The 26,527-nt window shown below is 41.5% G+C and overlaps 2 protein-coding genes across 6 annotated transcripts in view; one reads left to right on the top strand and one right to left on the bottom strand.

Moving 5' to 3' along the window:
- LOC118383269 (CD209 antigen-like protein E) overlaps positions 1-26,527 on the top strand; it is a 139,175-nt gene that overhangs the window by 19,019 nt on the left and 93,629 nt on the right. The window lies entirely within an intron of this gene.
- On the bottom strand, positions 16,271-18,152 carry LOC118371775 (ecto-ADP-ribosyltransferase 5-like). The gene is made up of 2 exons (XM_035757367.1): positions 17,922-18,152; positions 16,271-17,326 (listed from the first exon to the last, which is right to left on the bottom strand). Exons 1-2 carry the CDS (start codon positions 17,997-17,999, stop codon positions 16,559-16,561), a joined length of 846 nt encoding a protein of 281 aa, XP_035613260.1. The 5' UTR covers positions 18,000-18,152; the 3' UTR covers positions 16,271-16,558.

Here is a 26,527-nt window from a genome sequence, read left to right as displayed (position 1 = left end):
TCATGGTTAATACCACTACAGGGTTAAAAACAGTCAGATATCATGGTTAATACCAGTACCTACATGGTTAAAACAGTCAGATATCATGGTTAACACCACTACAGGGTTAAAACAGTCAGATATCATGGTTAATTTTTTTTATTTTTTTTTATTTCACCTTTATTTAACCAGGTAGGCTAGTTGAGAACAAGTTCTCATTTGCAACTGCGACCTGGCCAAGATAAAGCATAGCAGTGTGAACAGACAACACAGAGTTACACATGGAGTAAACAATTAGCAAGTCAATAACACAGTAGAAAAAAAAATGGGCAGTCTATATACAATGTGTGCAAAAGGCATGAGGAGGTAGGCGAATAATACCATTTTGCAGATTAACACTGGAGTGATAAATGATCAGATGGTCATGTACAGGTAGAGATATTGGTGTACAAAAGAGCAGAAAAGTAAATAAATAAAAACAGTATAAAAACAGTATGGGAATGAGGTAGGTGAAAATGGGTGGGCTATTTACCTATAGACTATGTACAGCTGCAGCGATCGGTTAGCTGCTCGGATAGCTGATGTTTGAAGTTGGTGAGGGAGATAAAAGTCTTCAACTTCAGCGATTTTTGCAATTCGTTCCAGTCACAGGCAGCAGAGTACTGGAACGAAAGGCGGCCAAATGAGGTGTTGGCTTTAGGGATGATCAGTGAGATACACCTGCTGGAGTGCGTGCTACGGATGGGTGTTGCCATCGTGACCAGTGAACTGAGATAAGGCGGAGCTTTACCTAGCATGGACTTGTAGATGACCTGAGCCAGTGGGTCTGGCGACGAATATGTAGTGAGGGCCAGCCGACTAGAGCATACAAGTCGCAGTGGTGGGTGGTATAAGGTGCTTTAGTGACAAAACGGATGGCACTGTGATAGACTGCATCCAGTTTGCTGAGTAGAGTGTTGGAAGCCATTTTGTAGATGACATCGCCGAAGTCGAGGATCGGTAGGATAGTCAGTTTTACTAGGTAAGCTTGGCAGCGTGAGTGAAGGAGGCTTTGTTGCGGAATAGAAAGCCGACTCTTGATTTGATTTTCGATTGGAGATGTTTGATGTGAGTCTGGAAGGAGAGTTTGCAGTCTAGCCAGACACCTAGGTACTTATAGATGTCCACATATTCAAGGTCGGAACCATCCAGGGTGGTGATGCTAGTCGGGCATGCGGGTGCAGGCAGCGATCGGTTGAAAAGCATGCATTTGGTTTTACTCGCGTTTAAGAGCAGTTGGAGGCCACGGAAGGAGTGCTGTATGGCATTGAAGCTCGTTTGGAGGTTTGATAGCACAGTGTCCAATGACGGGCCGAAAGTATATAGAATGGTGTCGTCTGCGTAGAGGTGGATCAGGGAATCGCCCGCAGCAAGAGCAACATCATTGATATATACAGAGAAAAGAGTCGGCCCGAGAATTGAACCCTGTTAATACCAGTACCTACAGGGTTAATAACAGTCAGATATCATGGTTAATAACAGTACCTACAGGGTTAAAACCAGTCAGATATCATGGTTAATACCAGTACCGACAGGGTTAACAACAGTCAGATATCATGGTTAATACCAGTACCTACAGGGTTAACAACAGTCAGATATCATGGTTAATACCAGTACCTACAGGGTTAACAACAGTCAGATATCATGGTTAACACCACTACAGGGTTAAAACAGTCAGATATCATGGATAATACCACTACAGGGTTAAAACAGTCAGATATTATTATTATATTATTATATTATATCATGGATAATACCACTACAGGGTTAAAACAGTCAGATATCATGGTTAACACCACTACAGGGTTAACAACAGTCAGATATCATGGATAATACCACTACAGGGTTAAAACAGTCAGATATCATGGATAATACCACTACAGGGTTAAAACAGTCAGATATCATGGTTAACACCACTACAGGGTTAAAACAGTCAGATATCATGGATAATACCACTACAGGGTTAAAACAGTCAGATATCATGGTTAACACCACTACAGGGTTAAAACAGTCAGATATCATGGTTAACACCACTACAGGGTTAACAACAGTCAGATATCATGGATAATACCACTACAGGGTTAAAACAGTCAGATATCATGGTTAACACCACTACAGGGTTAACAACAGTCAGATATCATGGTTAACACCACTACAGGGTTAAAACAGTCAGATATCATGGTTAACACCACTACAGGGTTAAAACAGTCAGATATCATGGATAATACAGGTTAACAAAGTCAGATATCAGTAACAACAGGGTTAAAACCAGATATCTCACTACAGGGTTAAAACAGTCAGATATCATGGTTAACACCACTACAGGGTTAAAACAGTCAGATATCATGGTTAACACCACTACAGGGTTAAAACAGTCAGATATCATGGTTAACACCACTACAGGGTTAACAACAGTCAGATATCATGGATAATAACAGTACCTACAGGGTTAAAACAGTCAGATATCATGGTTAACACCACTACAGGGTTAACAACAGTCAGATATCATGGATAATACCACTACAGGGTTAAAACAGTCAGATATCATGGTTAATACCACTACAGGGTTAACAACAGTCAGATATCATGGATAATACCACTACAGGGTTAACAACAGTCAGATATCATGGATAATACCAGTACCTACAGGGTTAAAACAGTCAGATATCATGGTTAACACCACTACAGGGTTAACAACAGTCAGATATCATGGATAATACCACTACAGGGTTAAAACAGTCAGATATCATGGATAATACCACTACAGGGTTAACAACAGTCAGATATCATGGATAATACCACTACAGGGTTAAAACAGTCAGATATCATGGATAATACCACTACAGGGTTAACAACAGTCAGATATCATGGATAATACCACTACAGGGTTAACAACAGTCAGATATCATGGTTAATACCACTACAGGGTTAACAACAGTCAGATATCATGGATAATACCACTACAGGGTTAAAACAGTCAGATATCATGGATAATACCACTACAGGGTTAACAACAGTCAGATATCATGGATAATACCACTACAGGGTTAAAACAGTCAGATATCATGGATAATACCACTACAGGGTTAAAACAGTCAGATATCATGGATAATACCACTACAGGGTTAACAACAGTCAGATATCATGGATAATACCACTACAGGGTTAACAACAGTCAGATATCATGGATAATACCACTACAGGGTTAACAACAGTCAGATATCATGGATAATACCACTACAGGGTTAACAACAGTCAGATATCATGGATAATACACTACAGGGTTAAAACAGTCAGATATCATGGTTAACACCACTACAGGGTTAAAACAGTCAGATATCATGGTTAACACCACTACAGGGTTAACAAACAGATATCATGGATAATACCACTACAGGGTTAAAACAGTCAGATATCATGGTTAACACCACTACAGGGTTAACAACAGTCAGATATCATGGTTAACACCACTACAGGGTTAAAACAGTCAGATATCATGGTTAACACCACTACAGGGTTAACAACAGTCAGATATCATGGATAATACCACTACAGGGTTAACAACAGTCAGATATCATGGATAATACCACTACAGGGTTAAAACAGTCAGATATCATGGATAATACCACTACAGGGTTAAAACAGTCAGATATCATGGTTAACACCACTACAGGGTTAAAACAGTCAGATATCATGGTTAACACCACTACAGGGTTAACAACAGTCAGATATCATGGATAATACCACTACAGGGTTAAAACAGTCAGATATCATGGTTAACACCACTACAGGGTTAACAACAGTCAGATATCATGGTTAACACCACTACAGGGTTAAAACAGTCAGATATCATGGTTAACACCACTACAGGGTTAAAACAGTCAGATATCATGGTTAACACCACTACAGGGTTAAAACAGTCAGATATCATGGTTAAAACCACTACAGGGTTAACAACAGTCAGATATCATGGATAATACCACTACAGGGTTAAAACAGTCAGATATCATGGATAATACCACTACAGGGTTAAAACAGTCAGATATCATGGTTAACACCACTACAGGGTTAACAACAGTCAGATATCATGGTTAACACCACTACAGGGTTAAAACAGTCAGATATCATGGTTAACACCACTACAGGGTTAAAACAGTCAGATATCATGGTTAACACCACTACAGGGTTAAAACAGTCAGATATCATGGTAATAACACCACTACAGGGTTAACAACAGTCAGATATCATGGATAATACCACTACAGGGTTAACAACAGTCAGATATCATGGATAATACCAGTACCTACAGGGTTAAAACAGTCAGATATCATGGTTAACACCACTACAGGGTTAACAACAGTCAGATATCATGGATAATACCACTACAGGGTTAAAACAGTCAGATATCATGGATAATACCACTACAGGGTTAACAACAGTCAGATATCATGGATAATACCACTACAGGGTTAAAACAGTCAGATATCATGGATAATACCAGTACTACAGGGTTAAAACAGTCAGATATCATGGTTAACACCACTACAGGGTTAACAACAGTCAGATATCATGGATAATACCACTACAGGGTTAAAACAGTCAGATATCATGGATAATACCACTACAGGGTTAACAACAGTCAGATATCATGGATAAACCAACAGGGTTAAAACAGTCAGATATCATGGATAATACCACTACAGGGTTAACAACAGTCAGATATCATGGATAATACCAGTACCTACAGGGTTAAAACAGTCAGATATCATGGTTAACACCACTACAGGGTTAACAACAGTCAGATATCATGGATAATACCACTACAGGGTTAAAACAGTCAGATATCATGGATAATACCACTACAGGGTTAACAACAGTCAGATATCATGGATAATACCACTACAGGGTTAAAACAGTCAGATATCATGGATAATACCACTACAGGGTTAAAACAGTCAGATATCATGGATAATACCACTACAGGGTTAACAACAGTCAGATATCATGGATAATACCACTACAGGGTTAAAACAGTCAGATATCATGGATAATACCACTACAGGGTTAAAACAGTCAGATATCATGGATAATACCACTACAGGGTTAACAACAGTCAGATATCATGGATAATACCACTACAGGGTTAACAACAGTCAGATATCATGGATAATACCACTACAGGGTTAACAACAGTCAGATATCATGGATAATACCACTACAGGGTTAACAACAGTCAGATATCATGGATAATACCACTACAGGGTTAAAACAGTCAGATATCATGGTTAACACCACTACAGGGTTAAAACAGTCAGATATCATGGTTAACACCACTACAGGGTTAACAACAGTCAGATATCATGGATAATACCACTACAGGGTTAAAACAGTCAGATATCATGGTTAACACCACTACAGGGTTAACAACAGTCAGATATCATGGTTAACACCACTACAGGGTTAAAACAGTCAGATATCATGGTTAACACCACTACAGGGTTAACAACAGTCAGATATCATGGATAATACCACTACAGGGTTAACAACAGTCAGATATCATGGATAATACCACTACAGGGTTAAAACAGTCAGATATCATGGATAATACCACTACAGGGTTAAAACAGTCAGATATCATGGTTAACACCACTACAGGGTTAAAACAGTCAGATATCATGGTTAACACCACTACAGGGTTAACAACAGTCAGATATCATGGATAATACCACTACAGGGTTAAAACAGTCAGATATCATGGTTAACACCACTACAGGGTTAACAACAGTCAGATATCATGGTTAACACCACTACAGGGTTAAAACAGTCAGATATCATGGTTAACACCACTACAGGGTTAAAACATTCAGATATCATGGTTAACACCACTACAGGGTTAAAACAGTCAGATATCATGGTTAACACCACTACAGGGTTAACAACAGTCAGATATCATGGATAATACCACTACAGGGTTAACAACAGTCAGATATCATGGATAATACCAGTACCTACAGGGTTAAAACAGTCAGATATCATGGTTAACACCACTACAGGGTTAACAACAGTCAGATATCATGGATAATACCACTACAGGGTTAAAACAGTCAGATATCATGGTTAATACCACTACAGGGTTAACAACAGTCAGATATCATGGATAATACCACTACAGGGTTAACAACAGTCAGATATCATGGATAATACCAGTACCTACAGGGTTAAAACAGTCAGATATCATGGTTAACACCACTACAGGGTTAACAACAGTCAGATATCATGGATAATACCACTACAGGGTTAAAACAGTCAGATATCATGGATAATACCACTACAGGGTTAACAACAGTCAGATATCATGGATAATACCACTACAGGGTTAAAACAGTCAGATATCATGGATAATACCACTACAGGGTTAACAACAGTCAGATATCATGGATAATACCACTACAGGGTTAACAACAGTCAGATATCATGGTTAATACCACTACAGGGTTAACAACAGTCAGATATCATGGATAATACCACTACAGGGTTAAATAAAGGCTATATTTAAAAATAATACACACAGGGCAGAGTAGAAATCCATGGCATGTTGGCACATTTCTCTGTCACCTCCCCATTAGGGATACGAAGGCAGACCATCTGTCTGCATTGCAATGTAGACTGCCATAGTGGCAAAAGAAAGGATTGAGGGTAACAAAACTAAACCTCATCAAGGCACCCTTCACTCTTTCATGTAGAAACGACCTCAGTTCACGACTCTTGTCCTGTAAGTTCATGACTAGTCCGGGGTCATTCTGAGTGACTAACTTCAATTCAATTGATTTGATGTCCAGTTCAAGGGCCCTGATAGTCTCTTTAACTTCAATACGAGACAGAGCAGTATACTGCTGACAAAACATACGTATTTGGGCATCACATCCTCCCACCATAGTCATAAGGACTAAAAATTCTATTTAATAACTGTCCATTTTTCCCAAAACATCAACAACTTTTTACAAAACATGACATGTAATAACATTAAAATACCAATAAAGTGATGACCTTTGTGGACAGGACAAGTGAATATCAACAGTCATAATATGGTGATCAGAAAAACCCACAGGAGTAATGTCACACCATACACCCTGTCTAACCTTGCTGCACTGACACGACCTTCATTAACTTTTAACCAAGTGTGCTGCGTAACTTTTGCATTTCTTACTCTCCACACATCAGAAAGTTCAATCTCAGTTCATAGACCAGACAGGCAAGTTGCTGACCGCAGGTGAGGTTCTTCAGCAGTGCGATCAACAGTAGAATTCACTGTACAGGTCCAACCCCCCCCAAAACCATACACTTCTTGGTCACACTGTCTTGAGGTTTCGTTTATTTGATCAAATACAGCAATATGCTCTGTACCCTCATTAGGGGCATAAACATTGAAAATAAAAATATATATATATATATAACATCCGCCTTGACCAATAAAAGCCGACCCTTGGAAATCTCTCTTGTAGATACCACAGTCACCCTGAGGAAAACAAAATGGCCACCCCAGCACTGAAATTAGTACCATGACTGAGTACATGCTGCCCCTCCAACCACATACCCCAGTCAACCTCATTATCCTCATCACTATTGTTGTGTCTTTGGCATTATTAAAACTGAAGACTTATTTATCAAATAACTCTGCAATTATTATTACGCAATTAAACGTATTTATCTTGTAACTGTAATTAACTAGGAAGTCGGGGCACCAAGGAAAATATTCAGATTACAAAGTTATAATTTTCCTAATATAACTTTCAGATATTTTAATATATCTGCTCAATTAGTCTTCAAATGAATTAATTATTATTTAGCTCACGTTAGTCTCATTCCAAACGTCATAAATTGTTGGTTATCTGCACAAACCCAGTCTTCACTATGAGTCATCCATACATCAATTGATTAAAATAATTAATTTACTAACTAAGTAATTCACAGAAATGCATAACTCAAACAAACAAAGTAGATGGTTACAAAGAAATGATAGCGGATGTGCCCTAGTGGGCTAAACCTGCATGGCGGCTTGTTAGACAAAAGAGAAGTGGGGGTCAGCTGAGAAGTCACTAAAGAGTTGATAATTATAACAATTGAAATGCTCATTCTTTGCACATGAATGCTCACTCATTCGGGAACAATTGCAATCAATATATATATTTACGCTCAGTGTGTCGTCGGGATCTCTGTTGAAAAGTTTGTTTCTGTTGGAGAGTTTGTCCCTCTCTGTCGTGGTTAGAATGCATAGTTCATTCATGTCATTATAGAATAGATGTTTCGGCGGTTGTCGGTCTTCGCGTTCAATGATACCGAATTCCTAGCTGCAGACTAGTAATTAATATCAAAGACTTGTTCTTATTCTGTCGGTATTGACAGTCTAAGAGTTTAACCACGTGGTATGGTTAAAAGATTCAGCCATCTACTCAAACCTTGGCCCTCTCGTGGTAAGCTGGTCTGCAACCTTTAGCCATCTCGTGATTGAGGTAAGCTCAGTCTCCTCTCAATCCTTTGCTCAATCTTACTTAAACCTTGGCCCTCTCGTTATCGAGGTAAGCTGGTCTGGTGATAGAAAACCCGGGTGGGGGTTTTATTCGGAAGAGCAGAAAAGGGCCTGTCCCAGGACGCCAGACCAAAACTGTGCTCATGGGCGGTCCTCTGAGTTAGTTAAACTCCAAAGAGAATTGGATTTTCCTTCAATAAACAGTCCAAAATCACATTACACAATATCATCCTCACTCATTCATCTTATACAAAAATTAGATGTAAGCCTCATATCTGAGGCTATTGTATAAACAGCGTTATGGTAATGTAGCCGTATTTTTCTCCCATGAGTTTCACAAAATTGTACCAAATGGACCAGTTCGTAGCTGGATTCTTCACCGATCTTTTATACATTCTCCAGAACATAAATATTGTTCGGACCTCAAGTTCTGTGAGGTGGAAGAAATTCCTTTGTTCTCTCTATGAAAACTCACTCTCTCTCTATACTGTGGCCATGAGGAGATATTCTCCTCCGGGAATTTACAACCTGAGGTCGCAGCAGCATGAGTGTAGGAGACAGAGAGAGGGGTGCTCGCTGTACCCAAAGAGATCAATGTCATGACACCATGTGTCTCCTGTAGAAAAACTACATTAAGCCTTTTCTGTTGTATTACTTCTATTCCTGTCCCTTCCCCCATTAAGAAGTACACCATGCTCAACCATCCGATCAACAAGACGCTCTTCTTTAAGAAAAACCACCACCTCTTTATTCATCCGCAACGCATAAGTAACATTTTCATAGCCTATTTTCTCTGCTATGGCAACCAGAAACTCCTCCATAATGACAGTAGCTTCAGTAACACACCTGAAGCCATGACAAAGTGACAGGGACGACATCCCCTGTGGTTCGCCATCTCCAACGAAGCAGATACAATATACTTAATTCTACCACTAAAATGTTTTACCTTAATCATTCATAGAAAAAGGAAAACCACCAAGAAAAGGAAACAAGAAAGTAAATATTGGCGATGTGACTTCAGGCAACACTCGCAATGGCTCATACAATTCCCAGCATGCACCAAACACTCAGCATAGAAAGAGAGAGAGAGAGAGAGGGGAGGAAGATGTGTGCACTGCAGGCTGCTTTTTGTGTTACAGTATGTCTGTTCCACATGACATCTACCTACATGAACTATTATACAACTCCATAGCTACACTCTATTCCACAGGAGGAGAGAAAGCATCACACAGATCCTTAGATCTTATTCGGGAAGAACTATTGCATATCAGAGAGACGTCAACGTACCAGCACTCCAACCAGGAATACGACGTTCCCAAAGCAGATCCTTTGTCTGCACCTCCCAGGCCATATGATTCCAGAACTGATTCCAGAGGCCGACCCAAAACAACGCCGTCGGAGGTGAGGGTGCCGGAGAGGTCTTCTAGTGAGGCTTCGAATGTCTGCACCACCCACTTCTTCCCAATATATTACTCGCTAATGTCTAGTCCCTACTTAACAAAGTCGACGAAAATAGGGCAAGAGTTGCTTTCCAAAGAGATATCCGGGATTGTAACATACTCTGTTTCACAGAGAGACATGGCTAGCTGTGGACATGCTTTTGGAGTCCGTATAGCAAACAGGATTTTCAGGGCATCGCGCCTACAGGAACAAACATATCTCTAGTAAGAAGAAGGGCGGGGGTGTTTCATGACTAACGACTCATGGTGTAATTGTAACAACATACAATATCTCATGTCCTTTTTTTCACCTGACTTAGAATTTCACACAATCAAATGTATTACCTCCCAAGAGAACTTGCTTGGGTTATCGTCACAGCCGTGTATATCCCCACGAAAGCAGATACCAAAAAGGGCATCAAGGAACTTCACTAGACTTGCTAAATATATACTGAAGCTGCATTTAATGTAGCTGGGGAGTTTAACAAAGAAAATCAGAGAACAAGGCTACCTAAATTCTATCAGCATATCGATTGCAGTACACGAGCGAGTAACACTCGACCACCGCTACTCTAACTTACTCAATGCATACAAGGTCCTCCTCGGCCTCCTTTTGGTAAATCTGGCCATGACCCCATCTTTTCGCTCTCCTCCTATAGGCAGAAACTAAAACAGGAAGTCCCCATGCTTAGGTCTATCTAACGCTGGTCTGACCAATCTGATTCCACACTTCAAGATTGCTTCGATCACATGGATTGGTATATGTTCCGGGTAGCCTCAGACAATAACATTAAGGTACACGCTGACTCAGTGAGCGAGTTTATAAGGAAGTGTATAGGAGATGTACCATCTATAACTATTAAAACCATCTCTAACAAAAAACCGTGGATTGATGGCAGAATTTGTGCAAAATTGAAACCACCTACCAATCAGTAACATAATGGTGAACATAAACACAATATTGATGGGGTGGAGGGAATCTAACATAATGGTGAATATAAACACAATTTTGATGGAGTGGAGAGAATCTAACATAATGGTGAATATAAACACAATATTGATGGGGTGGAGGGAATCGGTAACATAATGGTGGATTTATAATAAAACAGTGCACATACCTACAAATGTCAACAAATCACACATTACCATTAGATTCAATCTCAACAAACTACTTTACAATTTCCAGAAGTACAGTTTTGATCTTAATCTGAGCAAGCAATGCTGGTTAAATGTTTTTAACAGGATCATTAGAACGGAAAGAGGGAAAGTTACTTTGGTTCCTGATACCTTCTCATTGGACATCGGTGGAAGGTAGTATAACGCTGAATATGAATTTATTAACTTATATCAACTTACTTTAACTTTTGAAATCATCATGACAAACTAACCATGATTCAGATGACCATCCATCCCATGCTAGATTACGGAGACATAATTTATAGATCGGCAGGTAAGGGTGCTCTCGAGCGGCTAGATGTTCTTTACCATTCGGCTATCAGATTTGCCACCAATGTTCCTTAGGACACGTCAAGGTACTCTATACTCCTCTGTAAACTGGTCATCTCTGTATACGCATCGCAAGACCCACTGGTTGATGCTTATTTATAAAACCCTAATAGGCCTCACTCACCCCTATCTGAGATATCTACTGCAGCCACCATCCTCCACATACAACACCCGTTCTGCCAGTCAATTTCTGTTAAAAGGTCCCCAAAGCACACACATCCCTGGGTCACTCATATATGGCCGCTTTGTGTGATGTATTGTCTCTATCTTCTGCCCTTTGTGCTGTTGACTGTGCCCAATAATGTTTGTACCATATTTTGTGCTGCTACCATGTTGTGTTGCTACCATGCTGTGTTGTCATGTGTTGCTGCCTAGCTATGTTGTTGTGTTAGGTCTCTCTTTATGTAGTGTTGTCTTTCTTGTCGTGATTTGTGTTTTTTCCTATATTTATATATATTTTTGTTTTACCCAGCTCCCATTCCCGCATGAGGCATTTTGCCTTTTGGTAGGCCATCACTGTAAATAAGAATGTTTTTAACTGACTTGCCTAGTTAAATAAAGATTAATAAAAAAATGAAAATATATAAATGATCAAAGAGGACAACACTAACTATTATGGGTCAAACTGGTTATAACTAGATCATTACAACAGAAAGAAGGACAGTTCAGATGTATTTATGGTACATTAGTTGGGGTTGTGGAATGATCAGTGATATACAGAAAATATTAAAATAAGAGTATTAAGTAGCCTGTATCTTATGCTCCGTAAAAAAATATTTACACATGACCCTCCCCTTGTCTGTCAAAAAATGTGCAGACCCTCCCAATATTAAAATTAACGAAACAAATGTATTACCACCACAAATTGGAATAACTAGAAATATGTTGAAAAACATATTGCTTCAACTTGTTTTATTAATTTTAATATTGGGAGGGTCTGTGCATTTTTGGACAGTACAAGGGGAGGGTCACTGTCACGGTTTTCTAATGGTGAAGGAGAGTCGGACCAAACTGCAGCATGTCGATTGCGATCCATGTTTATTTAAACAAACGTAAACACGACTAAACACGAACACTACAAAACAATAAACGAAACGAAAACCGAAAACAGCCTATACATGTGTCAACTAACATCAAACAAGGACATCAAGACACTCAGGACAATCACCCACGACAAACTCAAAGAATATGGCTGCCTAAATATGGTTCCCAATCAGAGACAACGATAAGCACCTGCCTCTGATTGAGAACCAATCCAGACAGCCATAGACTTTGCTAGATAACCCCACTAGCTACAATCCCAAATACATACACACCAAAACCCCAAGACAAAACACACCACAATACAAAAACTCCATGCCACACCCTGGCCTGACCCAATACATGAAGAAAAACACAAAATACTTCGACCAGGGCGTGACAGAACCCCCCCCTAAGGAGCGGACTCCCGAACGCACCTCAAAACAATAGGGAGGGTCCGGGTGGGCATCTGTCCATGGTGGCGGCTCCGGCGGGGGACGTGGACCCCACTTCACAATTGTCTTAGTCCCCTCTCCTCGCGTCCCTGGATAGACCACCCTCGCCACCGACCATGGCCTAGTAGTCCTCACCCAGAACCCCACTGGACTGAGGAGCAGATCGGGACTGAAGGACAGCTCGGGACTGAGGCAGCTCGGGACTGAGGGGAAGCTCGGGAGTGAGAGAAAGCTCGGGAGTGAGAGAAAGCTCGGGAGTGAGAGAAAGCTCGGGAGTGAGAGAAAGCTCGGGAGTGAGAGGAAGCTCAGGAGTGAGAGGAAGCTCAGGAGTGAGAGGAAGCTCAGGAGTGAGAGGAATCTCAGGCAGGTTGATGGATCTACCAGATCCTGGCTTGCTGGTGGTTCTGGCAGATCCTGGCTGACTGGCGGATCCTGGCTGACTAGCAGATCTGGCAGATCCTGGCTGACTGGCGGATCCTGGCTGACTGGCGGATCCTGGCTGACTGGCGGATCCTGGCTGACTGGCAGATCCTGGCTGACTAGCAGATCTGGCAGATCCTTGCTGACTGGCAGATCCTGGCCGACTGGCAGATCCTGGCCGACTGCACTTCTGGTGGATCCTGGCTGACTGGCACTTCTGGCGGATCCTGGCAGACTGGTGGATCCTGGCTGACTGGTGGATCTAACTGATCCTGACAGACTGGCGACGCTGGGCAGACTGGCGGCGCTGGGTAGACTGGCGGCGCTGGGCAGACTGGCGGCGCTGGGCAGACTGGCGGCGCTGGGCAGAGGGGCTCTGGCGCCTCTGGGCTGAGGGGCTCTGGTGCCGGACAGGCGGGAGACTCCGGCAGCGCAGGAGAGGAGAAAGGCTCCGACAGCGCAGGAGAGGCGAGGCGCACTGTAGGCCTGATGCGTGGTGCTGGGCCGAGGACACGCACAGGAAGCCTGGTGCAGGGAGCTGCTACCGGAGGGCTGGGGTGTGGAGGTGGTACTGATAGACCGGACCGTGCAGGCGCACTGGAGCTCTTGAGCACCGAGCCTGCCCAACCTTACCTGGTTGAATACTCTCGGTCACCCTGCCAGTGCTGCGAGGTGGAATAGCCCGTACTGGGCTATGAAGGCGAACCGGAGACACCGAGCGCAAGGCTGGTGCCATGTAAGCCGGCCCAAGGAGACGCACTGGGGACCAGATGCGTAGAGCCGGCTTCATGGCAGCTATGCACCCGCACTGGGGACACCGTGCGCACCACTGCATAACACGGTGTCTCTAGCCCCCCGGTACGCACAGGGAGTTTGCGCAGGTCTCCTACCTGGCGTTGCCATACTCCCTGTAAGCCCCAATAAATTTTTGGGGCTGATTCCTGGGCTTACATCCACGTCGCTGTGCTGCCTCCTCATACCAGCGCCTCTCCGCTTTTTCCGCCTCTAGTTCCTCTTTGGGGCGAGGATTTCCTCCCATGTCCAGAAATCCTTACTACGCATTTCCTCTTTGGGCTGCTCTTGCCTGTTGACACGCTGCTTGGTCCTGTGGTGGGTGATTCTGTCACGGTTTTCTAATGGTGAAGGAGAGTCGGACCAAACTGCAGCGTGTCGATTGCGATCCATGTTTATTTAAACAAACGTAAACACAACAAAACACACCACAATACAAAAACTCCATGCCACACCCTGGCCTGACCCAATACATGAAGAAAAACACAAAATACTTGGACCAGGGCGTGACAGTCACGTGTACATATTTTTTTTACGTTGTGGAAGGGGGTGATTTCATTTTTATGACGGCAAGTCAGTTATATATATATATATATATATATATATATATATATATATATATATATAATTATATATATTTTTTCTGTACTTTCTTATATCTGACACGTTCGTTGTAAGGATCAGACCAAGGCGCAGCGTGAGTAAAGTTCCACACAATTTTAATAAATCGAAACTCACTGAACAAAACAACAACCAAATAAAACGTGAAGCTACTGTTGTGCACTAAGGCAACTATACATAGACAAGATCCCACAACGCAAATAAGGAAAATGCTACCTAAATAGGATCCTCAATCAGAGACAATGATAAACAGCTGTCTCTGATTGGGAACCATATCAGGCCAACATAGACATACAATAACCCCTAGACCTACAACAACCCTAGACATACAAAAACTAGAGTACCCACCCTAGTCACACCCTGACCTAACCAAAATATATAGAAAAACAGAGATAAAGGTCAGGGCGTGACAATAATAATAATAATAATAACAATATCTTGGACTGACACTTCCAAACCTTTTTCCATTAATGTCATTTTTATTTAAATGTTTTGCCATTTATGAATGTGTTATTCAATGTGTTTCTGTGGACTATAGTAGTACAGTTACGAATAACTGCAGTATGTTAGCTTAGTACCCCCCTCCCCCCATTGTCAAAGCAACAGTTGTCAAGGCAACAGATTAGTGTCAAAGTGGATAGACAGTAGGTTGTATGATTGTTCACTGCCTCCCTGTGGCCTCTGTTGTCTCTGTTAGTGAACTGAAAAGATTCTCGATTACTGAACCCCGGCCCCTCTCTCCTCCCACCACTCTCACAACATTGGCAAGGTTCCAGGCTGACTACATTGCAAATACCTGACAGAACTCACAACTCCTGGATAGGTGTTTAACATATCAGTTAACCAAATCATATGGTATAGCAATCTGATGCTCATTTGTTGATGCGTTGAACTCAACTGCAATATAGTTGGCCTGGAACGAGACAGCTCTCTCCTCCTTGTGGTTGATAGATTGAGCTCTGACCTACAGAAAACATCTAACCCTGCTACTGATGTCCCTCCCTCCCTCCCTAATCTTTCTTTGAATCTAAATATCTTTGTAGCCACTTCTAATTATATCTGAGAACAAACACATTTACTTCAAGTGAGCTGACATTGATATCTTTATAGCAGATGTACAGGCACTGTCACGACTTCCGCCGAAGTTGGTCCATCTCCTTGTTTGGGCGGCGTTCGGCTGTCGACGTCGCCGATCCACTTTTCATTTTCCATTTGTTTTGTCTTTGTTTTACACACCTGGTTTCAATTCCCCAATTACGTGTTCACTGTTTAACCCTCTGTTTTCCCCATGGTTTTTGTGCGTGTTTGTTTTGTGTATTTCGGTCCTTTGTGTGGGCTTGGTATATCTACATGTATTTGGTAATGTTGAGTAAAGTTACTTTTATTACTCATCTCTGTTCTGCACCTGACTCCTCTGCACCAGCTACACCCAGACCCTTACAGGTGGTGGATAAATAGGACAGGAGATGTCATATTGCTGAATGCTTTTCTTTATTGGTTTTAACAAAAGCTGCAATGCACATGACAACAAATGCAAATTCACTGGCAGAAGAAATTTTAACAATCTAACAAACAATGTGTGTAGCATTTATTACAGGACTGGTCTGACAATCTGAAAGTTGGGAAAGTACTGCTTTTATTACTGAATATTTCCAAAATTTTTAGGCGGGAGCGATGATGGATGGGGATGCTGGGGGTTGAAATAAAATCTGCATGTCATATTTGACTGAAAGCAGAAGAACCGTGTTGCTGGTTTGATTTTATTCTCCTTGGAGTGTTTTCTTAACCATCTGGCATTTCAGGTCACTCTTTCCTTTCTTAGTACTCTGCAGTTTGTAGACGACGTCACACCAGAGGTCTTTCTTGTCTGTTCTCCTCATCACCTTGGTGATTTTGAACACCTCATAGGGGGGAATCAGCACTTCTTTCTCATGTGGCAGCTGAGAGTACTTCCCCAGTGGGGCACCAAAGTAGGTAGCGATCTCAAAACAGGATTTAGTTCCAAAGACTTTAGCAATTTTCTGGTCTAAAGAGCTCGAGGTGAACTGTCCAAATCGCATAGTTTTTCGGTCAGAGAAGAAAGTCACATTGGTTCCTCGGTAGGTATGGAAATGCTTTTTAATATGGAAATGCTTTTTAATAAAGCGTTTCCGAATATTATTGTTCAGGATTCGTAAGGCATTGGTCAGAAGGAAGTGCAGGGAGTGGTACTGGAATGTTGTGGTGTAGCTCTCCTTTTGGGTACGAGTGGCCTCGTTGAATGACTTGTAGACGTTGGCTGTTGCATTCACATACACCTGGATTGCCAGGGAATAGTTTTTAGACAGTTTTCCTTTTTCTTTGTAATGGTCCTCAGCAGCGGTCCAAGCCTGGTTGAAATCTTTGTTCTCTCCTCTCTCTTTTGGCAGGTAATAGTCATGCACCTTCCTGAACATCTTCTCCTCACAGCCCTTGTAGGAGTCATCAACAGAGTCTGGAGCCATGTCTAAGGGGAAGTTGGATTTTGGATCATGCAGAGGGAGACTGACCTTTAGTGATTTGAGAGAGAAATAGAGAAACAGGTGTGAAACAAGAAAATGCAGATATTATTATTATGATGAGAGACAGCTGTAAGTCTGTTAGTTATTCATTTAGAGTTTAAGATCTTGGGTTGGGTGGGAGGTTCTGAGTTGACATGGAATTGTTTTAAGATAGTCATACTATGGATCATTTAGCTATTTGATTTTGAATTTTAGACCCCTTTAGGTCTCAAAAAATATATAATAAATAGTAATATGATGAAGGAATGTTGGCCTTTCCTTCTAACCCTAAAGAAACACATTGGATAACACATTCATCAATGGCAGAAAGGACAGTCAAAAAATGAATCCGGAAAAACATGGTTTTAAAGTGTCGGTCCTAAAGCTAGGAGATATAAGCAAATTGTATATGTTTATATATTTCTTTACACATATATAACGCCTTTTTGGGGTAGGCACAAAACTACCTTCATACTTGAATTCATTTTTTAAACCGGTATCTGTTACTTTCAGACAAGTCCCTTGACACTTAACTTTGTCCATACTAAAATTGTGCCTGTTATTTTGCTCTTTCACTCTCTCTCAAAATAGTGTAGCATCTTACCATCTTGGAGTCCACACCCAAAATCCAAGACTGGACTAAATACATCAGAGTAAAGGTTAGGTTCTTGTATCTTGCCATGGTGTCAAAATGTATTGGTCCAATGGCAACTTGTAATGGAGATTAATTGTCTTTTAAGATACAGAATCAGTATTCAAATGTTAAACTTTCAGGGGCCTTTTAATACCAGTGCTCTTGTGGTTACTTTCACAATACCGCCTCTCATGCTGAGAACAGGCACAAGTACCCCTCAAACACCATAGCACAGTAAACACACACACGCACGCACACACACCAAATGACTTCTGAGAATGGTTTGTTCACACTTATTTAATGCTGATCTATGTGTGAACATGACCAACACCAGCAACAACACTGCTGATACTGAGAAAAGGTTCCCATAGTAACAGTACAGAAAGACCCTTAAACCTCAACATCATCCTTCTCCACTAATCAGGGACTGATTCATGTCTAGAATACTAATAGCCAATATACCACTTTAATCAATCAATCACCCAGAATAATGGAAAGCAGCACTACAGTGAAGATTGAGGCCCCCAGTCCAGGGTTTCCCAACCCTCTTCTCATGGACCATCAGACATTTCACATTTTGGTTTTAGCACTAAACTGGCAAACCTGATTCACTCTACTAACCATCAACTCCTTGACTAATTGATGCAGGTGTGCCTGTCTGGCGAACCCAGCGGACAGGGTTGGGAAGTACTGCACCTACTGTACAGTGTAGTATGGAACCCTGGTCCTGGAGTGCTGCAGGCACTTCCCGTTTTGTCATTTAACCGACCTGGAAGACCAGGTGTGTTGAATTTAGGCAATCACTGAACTGATCAGTTAGCTAAGTCGCTCAGTGTGGTCTGTAGTTGTGAGAAAATCCTGCAGTACCGGCAGCACTCTAGAAATACGTTTTTCCAGAGTTTTGTCTGCCAATCCTTCCTTTAGCTGGTGGAGTTAAATACTGCCCTCTTCTGGCTGCTGTGAATGAACCATGTCTTTTAACTAAAGCATGGTTTCCCAAACTCAGCCCAAGGGGCCGCCCCAAAGGGTGGTTTTGTCCTCTGCACAGCTAGTTCAACTAATCAGTAAGCTTTGATCATGTGAAACAGTTGTGGTGAGTTCAGGCAAAAAACTAAAAGTGCACTCTTTTGGCTCCAGAGGACTGAGTTTGGGAAACACTGCCCTGAAGGCCTCTGGGTACATTAGTGTGTGTTTGTATTCAGTGGTCTCTCATGCCAGTGTCCAGGGTATGATTTAGACAGTTTCCCAATATTCTAATACTGCTGGTTATGGTTGTTTCCGTTCCTTTGTTATTACTGAGATGTGAGAGACCTGGTAGGTTGACAGAGTTCCATCACATTGCATTCATATGGTGAGGTCTTTCAGATCTGTGGTGGTAACAAAAGGAAAGGAGACAGGGAAAGGAAGGTAGCAGGTTGAGACTGTTGGGATGTGACCTTAGTGATTGTGAACATAGTTGATGAATGGGTCAAGTTTATGCTGAGTCCAGCCACTATAGACAGCACATAATCCAACAGCCATAACTGTGTAGAGCGATGTGAGTTTGCACAGATCAATAGAAAATCAAATAAAATTTTATTGGTCACATAAGTGTTTTGCAGATGCGATTGTGGGTGTAGCGAAATGCTTGTGTGTCTAGCTCCAACAGTGCAGTAGAATCTAACAAGTAATTTCTAACAATTTCACAACAATACACACAAAATCCAAAGTAAAAGAATGGACTTACGAATATATACATTTTTGGATGAGCTATGTCAGAGCAGCATAGACTAAGATACAGTATATACATATGAGATGAGTAATGCAAGCTATGTAAACATTATTAAAGTGAGGTCACATTCTAACGCACGGACACAGGGAGGAAACACCACATGGCTTCTGAGAATTGTTTGTTCACACTTATTTAATGCTGATCTATGTGTGAACATGACCAACACCAGCAACACCAATGCTGATACTGAATAAAGGTTCCCATAGTAACAGTAGAGAGAGACCCTTATTAAACCTCATCATCATCCTTCTCCTCTAATCAGGGACTGATTCATGTCTGGAATACTAATAGCCAATATACCACTTTAATCAATCACCCAGAATAAAGGGAAGCAGCACTACAGTGAAGATTGAGGCCCCCAGTCCAGGGTTTCCCAACCCTCTTCTCAGGGACCATCAGACATTTCACATTTTGGTTTTAGCACTTAACTGGCACACCTGATTCAGTCTACTAACCATCAAACCCTGTAGTGCATCAAATTAATGCAGGTGTGCCTGTCTGGTGAACCCAGCAGAGAGGGTTGGAAAGTACTGCACCTACAGTGTCGTAGAAAACCCTGGTCCTGGAGTGCTGCAGAAAGAGGTTTGTCTAGTTAGAGCTTAGTCTGCCAATCATTCCTTTAGCTTGTGGAGTTAAATACTGCACTCTTCTGGCTGTTGTGCAGAATGAGCTGTATCAAGTAACTAAAGGCCTCTGGGTAAATTAGTATGTGTTTGGTTTTCAGTGGTCCTAATCTGACACACCTGATTCATTCTACGAACCCTCAAACCCTTTACTAATTGATGCAGGTGTGCCTGTCTGGTGAACCCAGAGAAGAGGGTTGGGAAGTACTGCACCTTGTAGGCAACCGTGGTCCTGGAGGGGCCCAGGCAAATCATGTTTTGAATTTAACCGACCTGGAAGAACGGTTGTGTTGAATTTAGGCAATCACTGAACTGATCCCTACTGTGTGAGACTGGATTTGAATAACCCTAGTCTGAGCTTTCTCTGTCAATCAGGCCTTTAGCTGGTTAAGTGAAATACTTTCCTCTTCTGGTAACTGTGAAGAATGCTCCATGTCTCTGCAGCCTACCTAAACTGAAGGATCTGTCAACCATCTATTTAAAACATTTGTTCCCCCAGAATCCAACTTCTAAATAAGTGTGTGGCCCATTTGCAGGTGTGAGACAGTCATATGAATATGAAAACCCCTTTATCAGATCAATTAATAAAAGGTCAATGACTAAAATATGTCCTTGATTGTTGCACTATTTGATGTTCCTGGTCAACCTGCCTCTTAGACAAACCACCTGGACCGTGTCTGATATCTGTCTTGACTACAACTGACTAAAACTACTGTGTTCTAATCATACTACATACTATTTAGAATGGAGCCTGGTGAGCCGGCTGGATCTCATAGACAAACCACCTGGACCGTGTCTGACATGTCTTGACTACTACTGACTATAACTACTGTGTTCTGATCATATTACATACTATTTAGAATGGAGCCTGGTGAGCCGGCTGGATCTCTTACATTAATATTACACTACATGGTTATCTGTCTGGTTATTACTACGCTATTTACAATGTAGTCTAGATCAAATGTGTGCAATAAGCAACAAATGGTATGGGTGAGTCTAGTACAGCATGCTAATGAGAATGTGTCTTCTACAGTCTATCCACTTATCTTATTATCAGCTAATTATAATCTAGTTCTGAAGTGACAATTATCTTCCTCAATAGCATGTAGTGAATTACACTAGATTAAGAATCTTAATTGCTATATTGTAATTATTTTGCCACTATGGCCTATTTATTGCCTTCCCTCCCTTATCCTGCCTCATTTGCAAACACTGTATATAGACTTTTTCTATTGTATTATTGACTGTATGTTTGTTTATTTATATGTATATCTCTGTGTTGTTGTTTGTGTCGTACTGCTTTGCTTTATCTTGTCCAGGTCACAGTTGTAAATGAGAACTTGTTCTCAACTAGCCTACCTGGTTAAATAAAGGAGACATAAAATAAATAAAACATTAAAAGGCTGAACTGAATGACTCAATTAGTAGACATTTCACATAGTATAAAACATTGTATTTTCTCATATCCATCAGCCTACGAGTTAGTATGGGGAGTCGGACATGGCCAGTGTGTTTAGTCTCATGGTAGAATCACATACCAGACAGAACCCTATATATAGTCCTTTGTCTCGATTAACCTATGGCCTATAGTGTTCATGGACTATAGTGTTATCAACGTGTGTCGGTTATGCTTGACTGAGTCTCTCAAACCAGTTTTGTCAGATGAACAATGTACTTAATGAAACCGACAGAATATCCCTCCCATGAAAAGGCTGCATGGTATTTAGGATTGATACTGTAGCTGTATCATTCATCTATGTTTTGTGTCCTCCTCCCACTCCTCCCACTCTCTCTGCTGATTGTGATTGGTTGATTGAGTAGTACGGAGCTCAGGGGCTGATCTAGGATCCCTTGTCCATATAACCGTATTCATTATGATCTAAAAGGCCAAACTGATCCTAGATCAGCACTCCTACTCTGAGAGTGGTACGGCCAGTGACCTCAAAAACACAGAAACGACTAACCCTTCTCAGTGCTCTCTCACCCAACCCTCTCACTCAGCCTCAGAGCTCTCCAAGTTGTATTTTCTCCTCACTCTTGTTATTCTTACAACCCGTTACGAACTGACCTTAGGTTCAATTGAGTCAGTTTGTCTGATATAATTCATTACAGATTAGACATGATGGGACACTTGCAATCCTGTCAAGACTTGCATAGTGTGAAAGGTAAGACAACTGAAGGATTTTGTAAACCATGTAATGTGAAGCAAGCTTTAAAGCCAGTACTAACGTGTCATTTCTTTGTACAGCCATTCGGCATGACAGTCAGGAATATGAGGTGATTTTCAGAATTTGCAATCATTGCAGGTTAAATCAAGCCTTAACAGGGCTTGCAGTGAAGGCGGAATACATTGCAGACGTTGCATTGCATAAATCAAGCGTTGTGTGTCAGGTCATCGACATCACTGTAGGGAATCAGATTTCTAAATGATGTGGTTAGTTGATTTGGTAAAAGCCTATCTAGGTGTGAGATTAGGCATGTGTCTGCAATGTAGCTGACCTGGAACAAGGCCAGGATCTCTACACTATGAAGCTGGGGCAGCTGTTGTGTCAGATCAGGCTACTTCTCATTGGTAGAGGTGGTAATGATCAGTAATATACAGTAGTTATCAACGTAATAATGTAGCCTGTATCTGATGTTCTGATAATGTTTGATTCTCCTCCCCTCAAAATATATTTGCAATTCAGATCAGTGTCTGTTGCCTTGCTCTTTAGTGTGTAGATGACTTCACACAACAGGTTATTTATTCACTGGTGACTTTCTCTGGATTTTGGTGACTTCAAAAATATCATTTGGCAGAATTAAAACTTCTCTCTCTTCAGGAAAGGCTGAGTAAGAAGTTAGCTCAGCGCCAAAGCAAGTGTGGATCTCAAAGCAAGACACATTCCCAAAATTGGTTAAGTCGGATCTTAAAGAGCTTGTGGCGAAGGTGCCGAAACGGATCTCGTGGTTGAGAACACTCTGATCAAACTTCTTGTTGGTTCTGTGAAAGGTTTCCTTACATGTCTCTTGTCTTTCTCTAAGAATCTGAACGGCGTCAGTCAGGTAGAAATGCAGTGCATGGTACTTGAATGATGTTGTCATATATGCAGAATGGCCCTCTTGAACTGCTTTGTTGTAGTCCAGGTACATTGATTTGGAATTTGATCCTGGTCTGTTTTTTGTATACAAATAGATAGCAATAGAATGCTCTGTATTCAAACTGTCTCCATGTGGTATAGCGTGTGGTTTTGCTATGTTCCAGGATGTATTGAATTGAGGATTGGTGTTTAACTCATCGTAGAGTTACATGTTTTCAACCGCCCATAACATTAAAACTCTTTACCATCATATTTGTCATTGTTAAAAAGGTAGAAGGGTTTGGGTTAGTTATTTGTGTTAAAAAACAGTCCAGATAGATTTGTTTAGTTATGTGTTCTAATACAGTCAAGGTAGTTGGATTTAGGTTAGTTATCTGTGTTAAAATATAGTAAAGGTAGATGGGTTTGGGTTAGTTATTTGTGTTCAAATACAGTCAAGGTAGATGGGTTTAGTTATGTGTTCTAATGCTGTCTAGGTAGATGGGTTTAGATGTGTGTTCTAATACAGTCTAGGTAGATGGGTTTAGTTGTGTGTTCTAATGCTGTCTAGGTAGATGGGTTTAGTTGTGTGTTCTAATACAGTCTAGGTAGATGGGTTTAGTTATGTTTTCTAATGCTGTCTAGGTAGATGGGTTTAGTTATGTGTTCTAATGCTGTCTAGGTAGATGGGTTTAGTTATGTGTTCTAATGCTGTCTAGGTAGATGGGTTTAGTTGTGTGTTCTAATGCTCTCTAGGTAGATGGGTTTAGTTGTGTGTTCTAATGCTGTCTAGGTAGATGGGTTTAGTTATGTGTTCTAATACAGTCTAGGTAGATGGGTTTAGTTATGTGTTCTAATGCTGTCTAGGTAGATGGGTTTAGTTATGTGTTCTAATGCTGTCTAGATAGATGGGTTTAGTTATGTGTTCTAATGCTGTCTAGGTAGATGGGTTTAGTTATGTGTTCTAATGCTGTCTAGGTAGATGGGTTTAGTTGTGTGTTCTAATGCTGTCTAGGTAGATGGGTTTAGTTGTGTGTTCTAATGCTGTCTAGGTAGATGGGTTTAGTTATGTGTTCTAATACAGTCTAGGTAGATGGGTTTAGTTATGTGTTCTAATGCTGTCTAGGTAGATGGGTTTAGTTATGTGTTCTAATACAGTCTAGGTAGATGGGTTTAGTTATGTGTTCTAATACAGTCTAGGTAGATAGGTTTGGTTGTATGTTCTAATACAGTCTAGGTAGATAGGTTTGCTTGTGTGTTCTAATACAGTCTAGGTAGATGAGTTTAGTTGTATGTTCTAATACTGTCTAGGTAAATGGGTTTGGGTTAGTTTGCTGTGTTAAAATGTACTATAGGTAGATTGGTTTGGGTTAGGTATTTGTGTTCAAATACAGTCTAGGAAAGAGGGTGTTTGTTATGTTTTCTAAAACAGTCTAGGTAGATGGGTTTAGTTGTGTGTTCTAATGCTGTCTAGGTAGATGGGTTTAGTTGTGTGTTCTAATGCTGTCTAGGTAGATGGGTTTAGTTGTGTGTTCTAATACAGTCTAGGTAGATGGGTTTAGTTGTGTGTTCTAATACAGTCTAGGTAGATGGGTTTAGTTATGTGTTCTAATACAGTCTATGTAGATAGGTTAAGTTGTATGTTCTAATACAGTCCAGATAGATGGGTTTAGTTATGTGTTCTAATACAGTCTAGGTAGATAGGTTAAGTTATGTGTTCTAATACAGTCTAGGTAGATTAGTTAAGTTATGTGTTCTAATACAGTCTAGGTAGATGAGTTTAGTTGTATGTTCTAATACTGTCTAGGTAAATGGGTTTAGTTGTATGTTCTAATACTGTCTAGGTAAATGGGTTTGGGTTAGTTTGCTGTGTTAAAATGTACTATAGGTAGATGGGTTTGGGTTAGGTATTTGTGTTCAAATACAGTCAAGGTAGATGGGTTTAGTTGTGTGTTCTAATACAGTCTAGGAAAGAGGGTGTTTGTTATGTTTTCTAAAACAGTCTAGGTAGATGGGTTTAGTTATGTGTTCTAATGCTGTCTAGGTAGATAGGTTAAGTTACATTTACATTACATTTACATTTAAGTCATTTAGCAGACGCTCTTATCCAGAGCGACTTACAAATTGGTGCATACACCTTATGACATCCAGTGGAACAGCCACTTGCATCTAAATCTTTTTTTTTTGGGGGAGAAGGATTACTTACCCTTACTTACCCTATCCTAGGTATTCCTTGAAGAGGTGGGGTTTCAGGTGTCTCCGGAAGGTGGTGATTGACTCCGCTGTCCTGGCGTCGTGAGGGAGTTTGTTCCACCATTGGGGGCCAGAGCAGCGAACAGTTTTGACTGGGCTGAGCGGGAACTGTACTTCCTCAGTGGTAGGGAGGCGAGCAGGCCAGAGGTGGATGAACGCAGTGCCCTTGTTTGGGTGTAGGGCCTGATCAGAGCCTGGAGGTACTGAGGTGCCGTTCCCCTCACAGCTCCGTAGGCAAGCACCATGGTCTTGTAGCGGATGCGAGCTTCAACTGGAAGCCAGTGGAGAGAGCGGAGGAGCGGGGTGACGTGAGAGAACTTGGGAAGGTTGAACACCAGACGGGCTGCGGCGTTCTGGATGAGTTGTAGGGGTTTAATGGCACAGGCAGGGAGCCCAGCCAACAGCGAGTTGCAGTAATCAAGACGGGAGATGACAAGTGCCTGGATTAGGACCTGCGCCGCTTCCTGTGTGAGGCAGGGTCGTACTCTGCGGATGTTGTAGAGCATGAACCTACAGGAACGGGACACCGCCTTGATGTTAGTTGAGAACGTCAGGGTGTTGTCCAGGATCACGCCAAGGTTCTTAGTGCTCTGGGAGGAGGACACAATGGAGTTGTCAACCGTGATGGCGAGATCATGGAACGGGCAGTCCTTCCCGGGAGGAAGAGGAGCTCCGTCTTGCTGAGGTTCAGCTTGAGGTGGTGATCCGTCATCCACACTGATATGTCTGCCAGACATGCAGAGATGCGATTCGCCACCTGGTCATCAGAAGGGGGAAAGGAGAAGATTAATTGTGTGTCGTCTGCATAGCAATGATAGGAGAGACTATGTGAGGTTATGACAGAGCCAAGTGACTTGGTGTATAGCGAGA

The sequence above is a fragment of the Oncorhynchus keta genome, chromosome 16 (assembly GCF_023373465.1).
Source record: "Oncorhynchus keta strain PuntledgeMale-10-30-2019 chromosome 16, Oket_V2, whole genome shotgun sequence".
In the NCBI taxonomy this organism is placed as follows: Eukaryota; Metazoa; Chordata; class Actinopteri; order Salmoniformes; family Salmonidae; genus Oncorhynchus; species Oncorhynchus keta.
The sequence above is the reverse complement of the archived record's forward strand: the minus strand, read 5'-3'. Positions and strand labels throughout refer to the sequence as shown.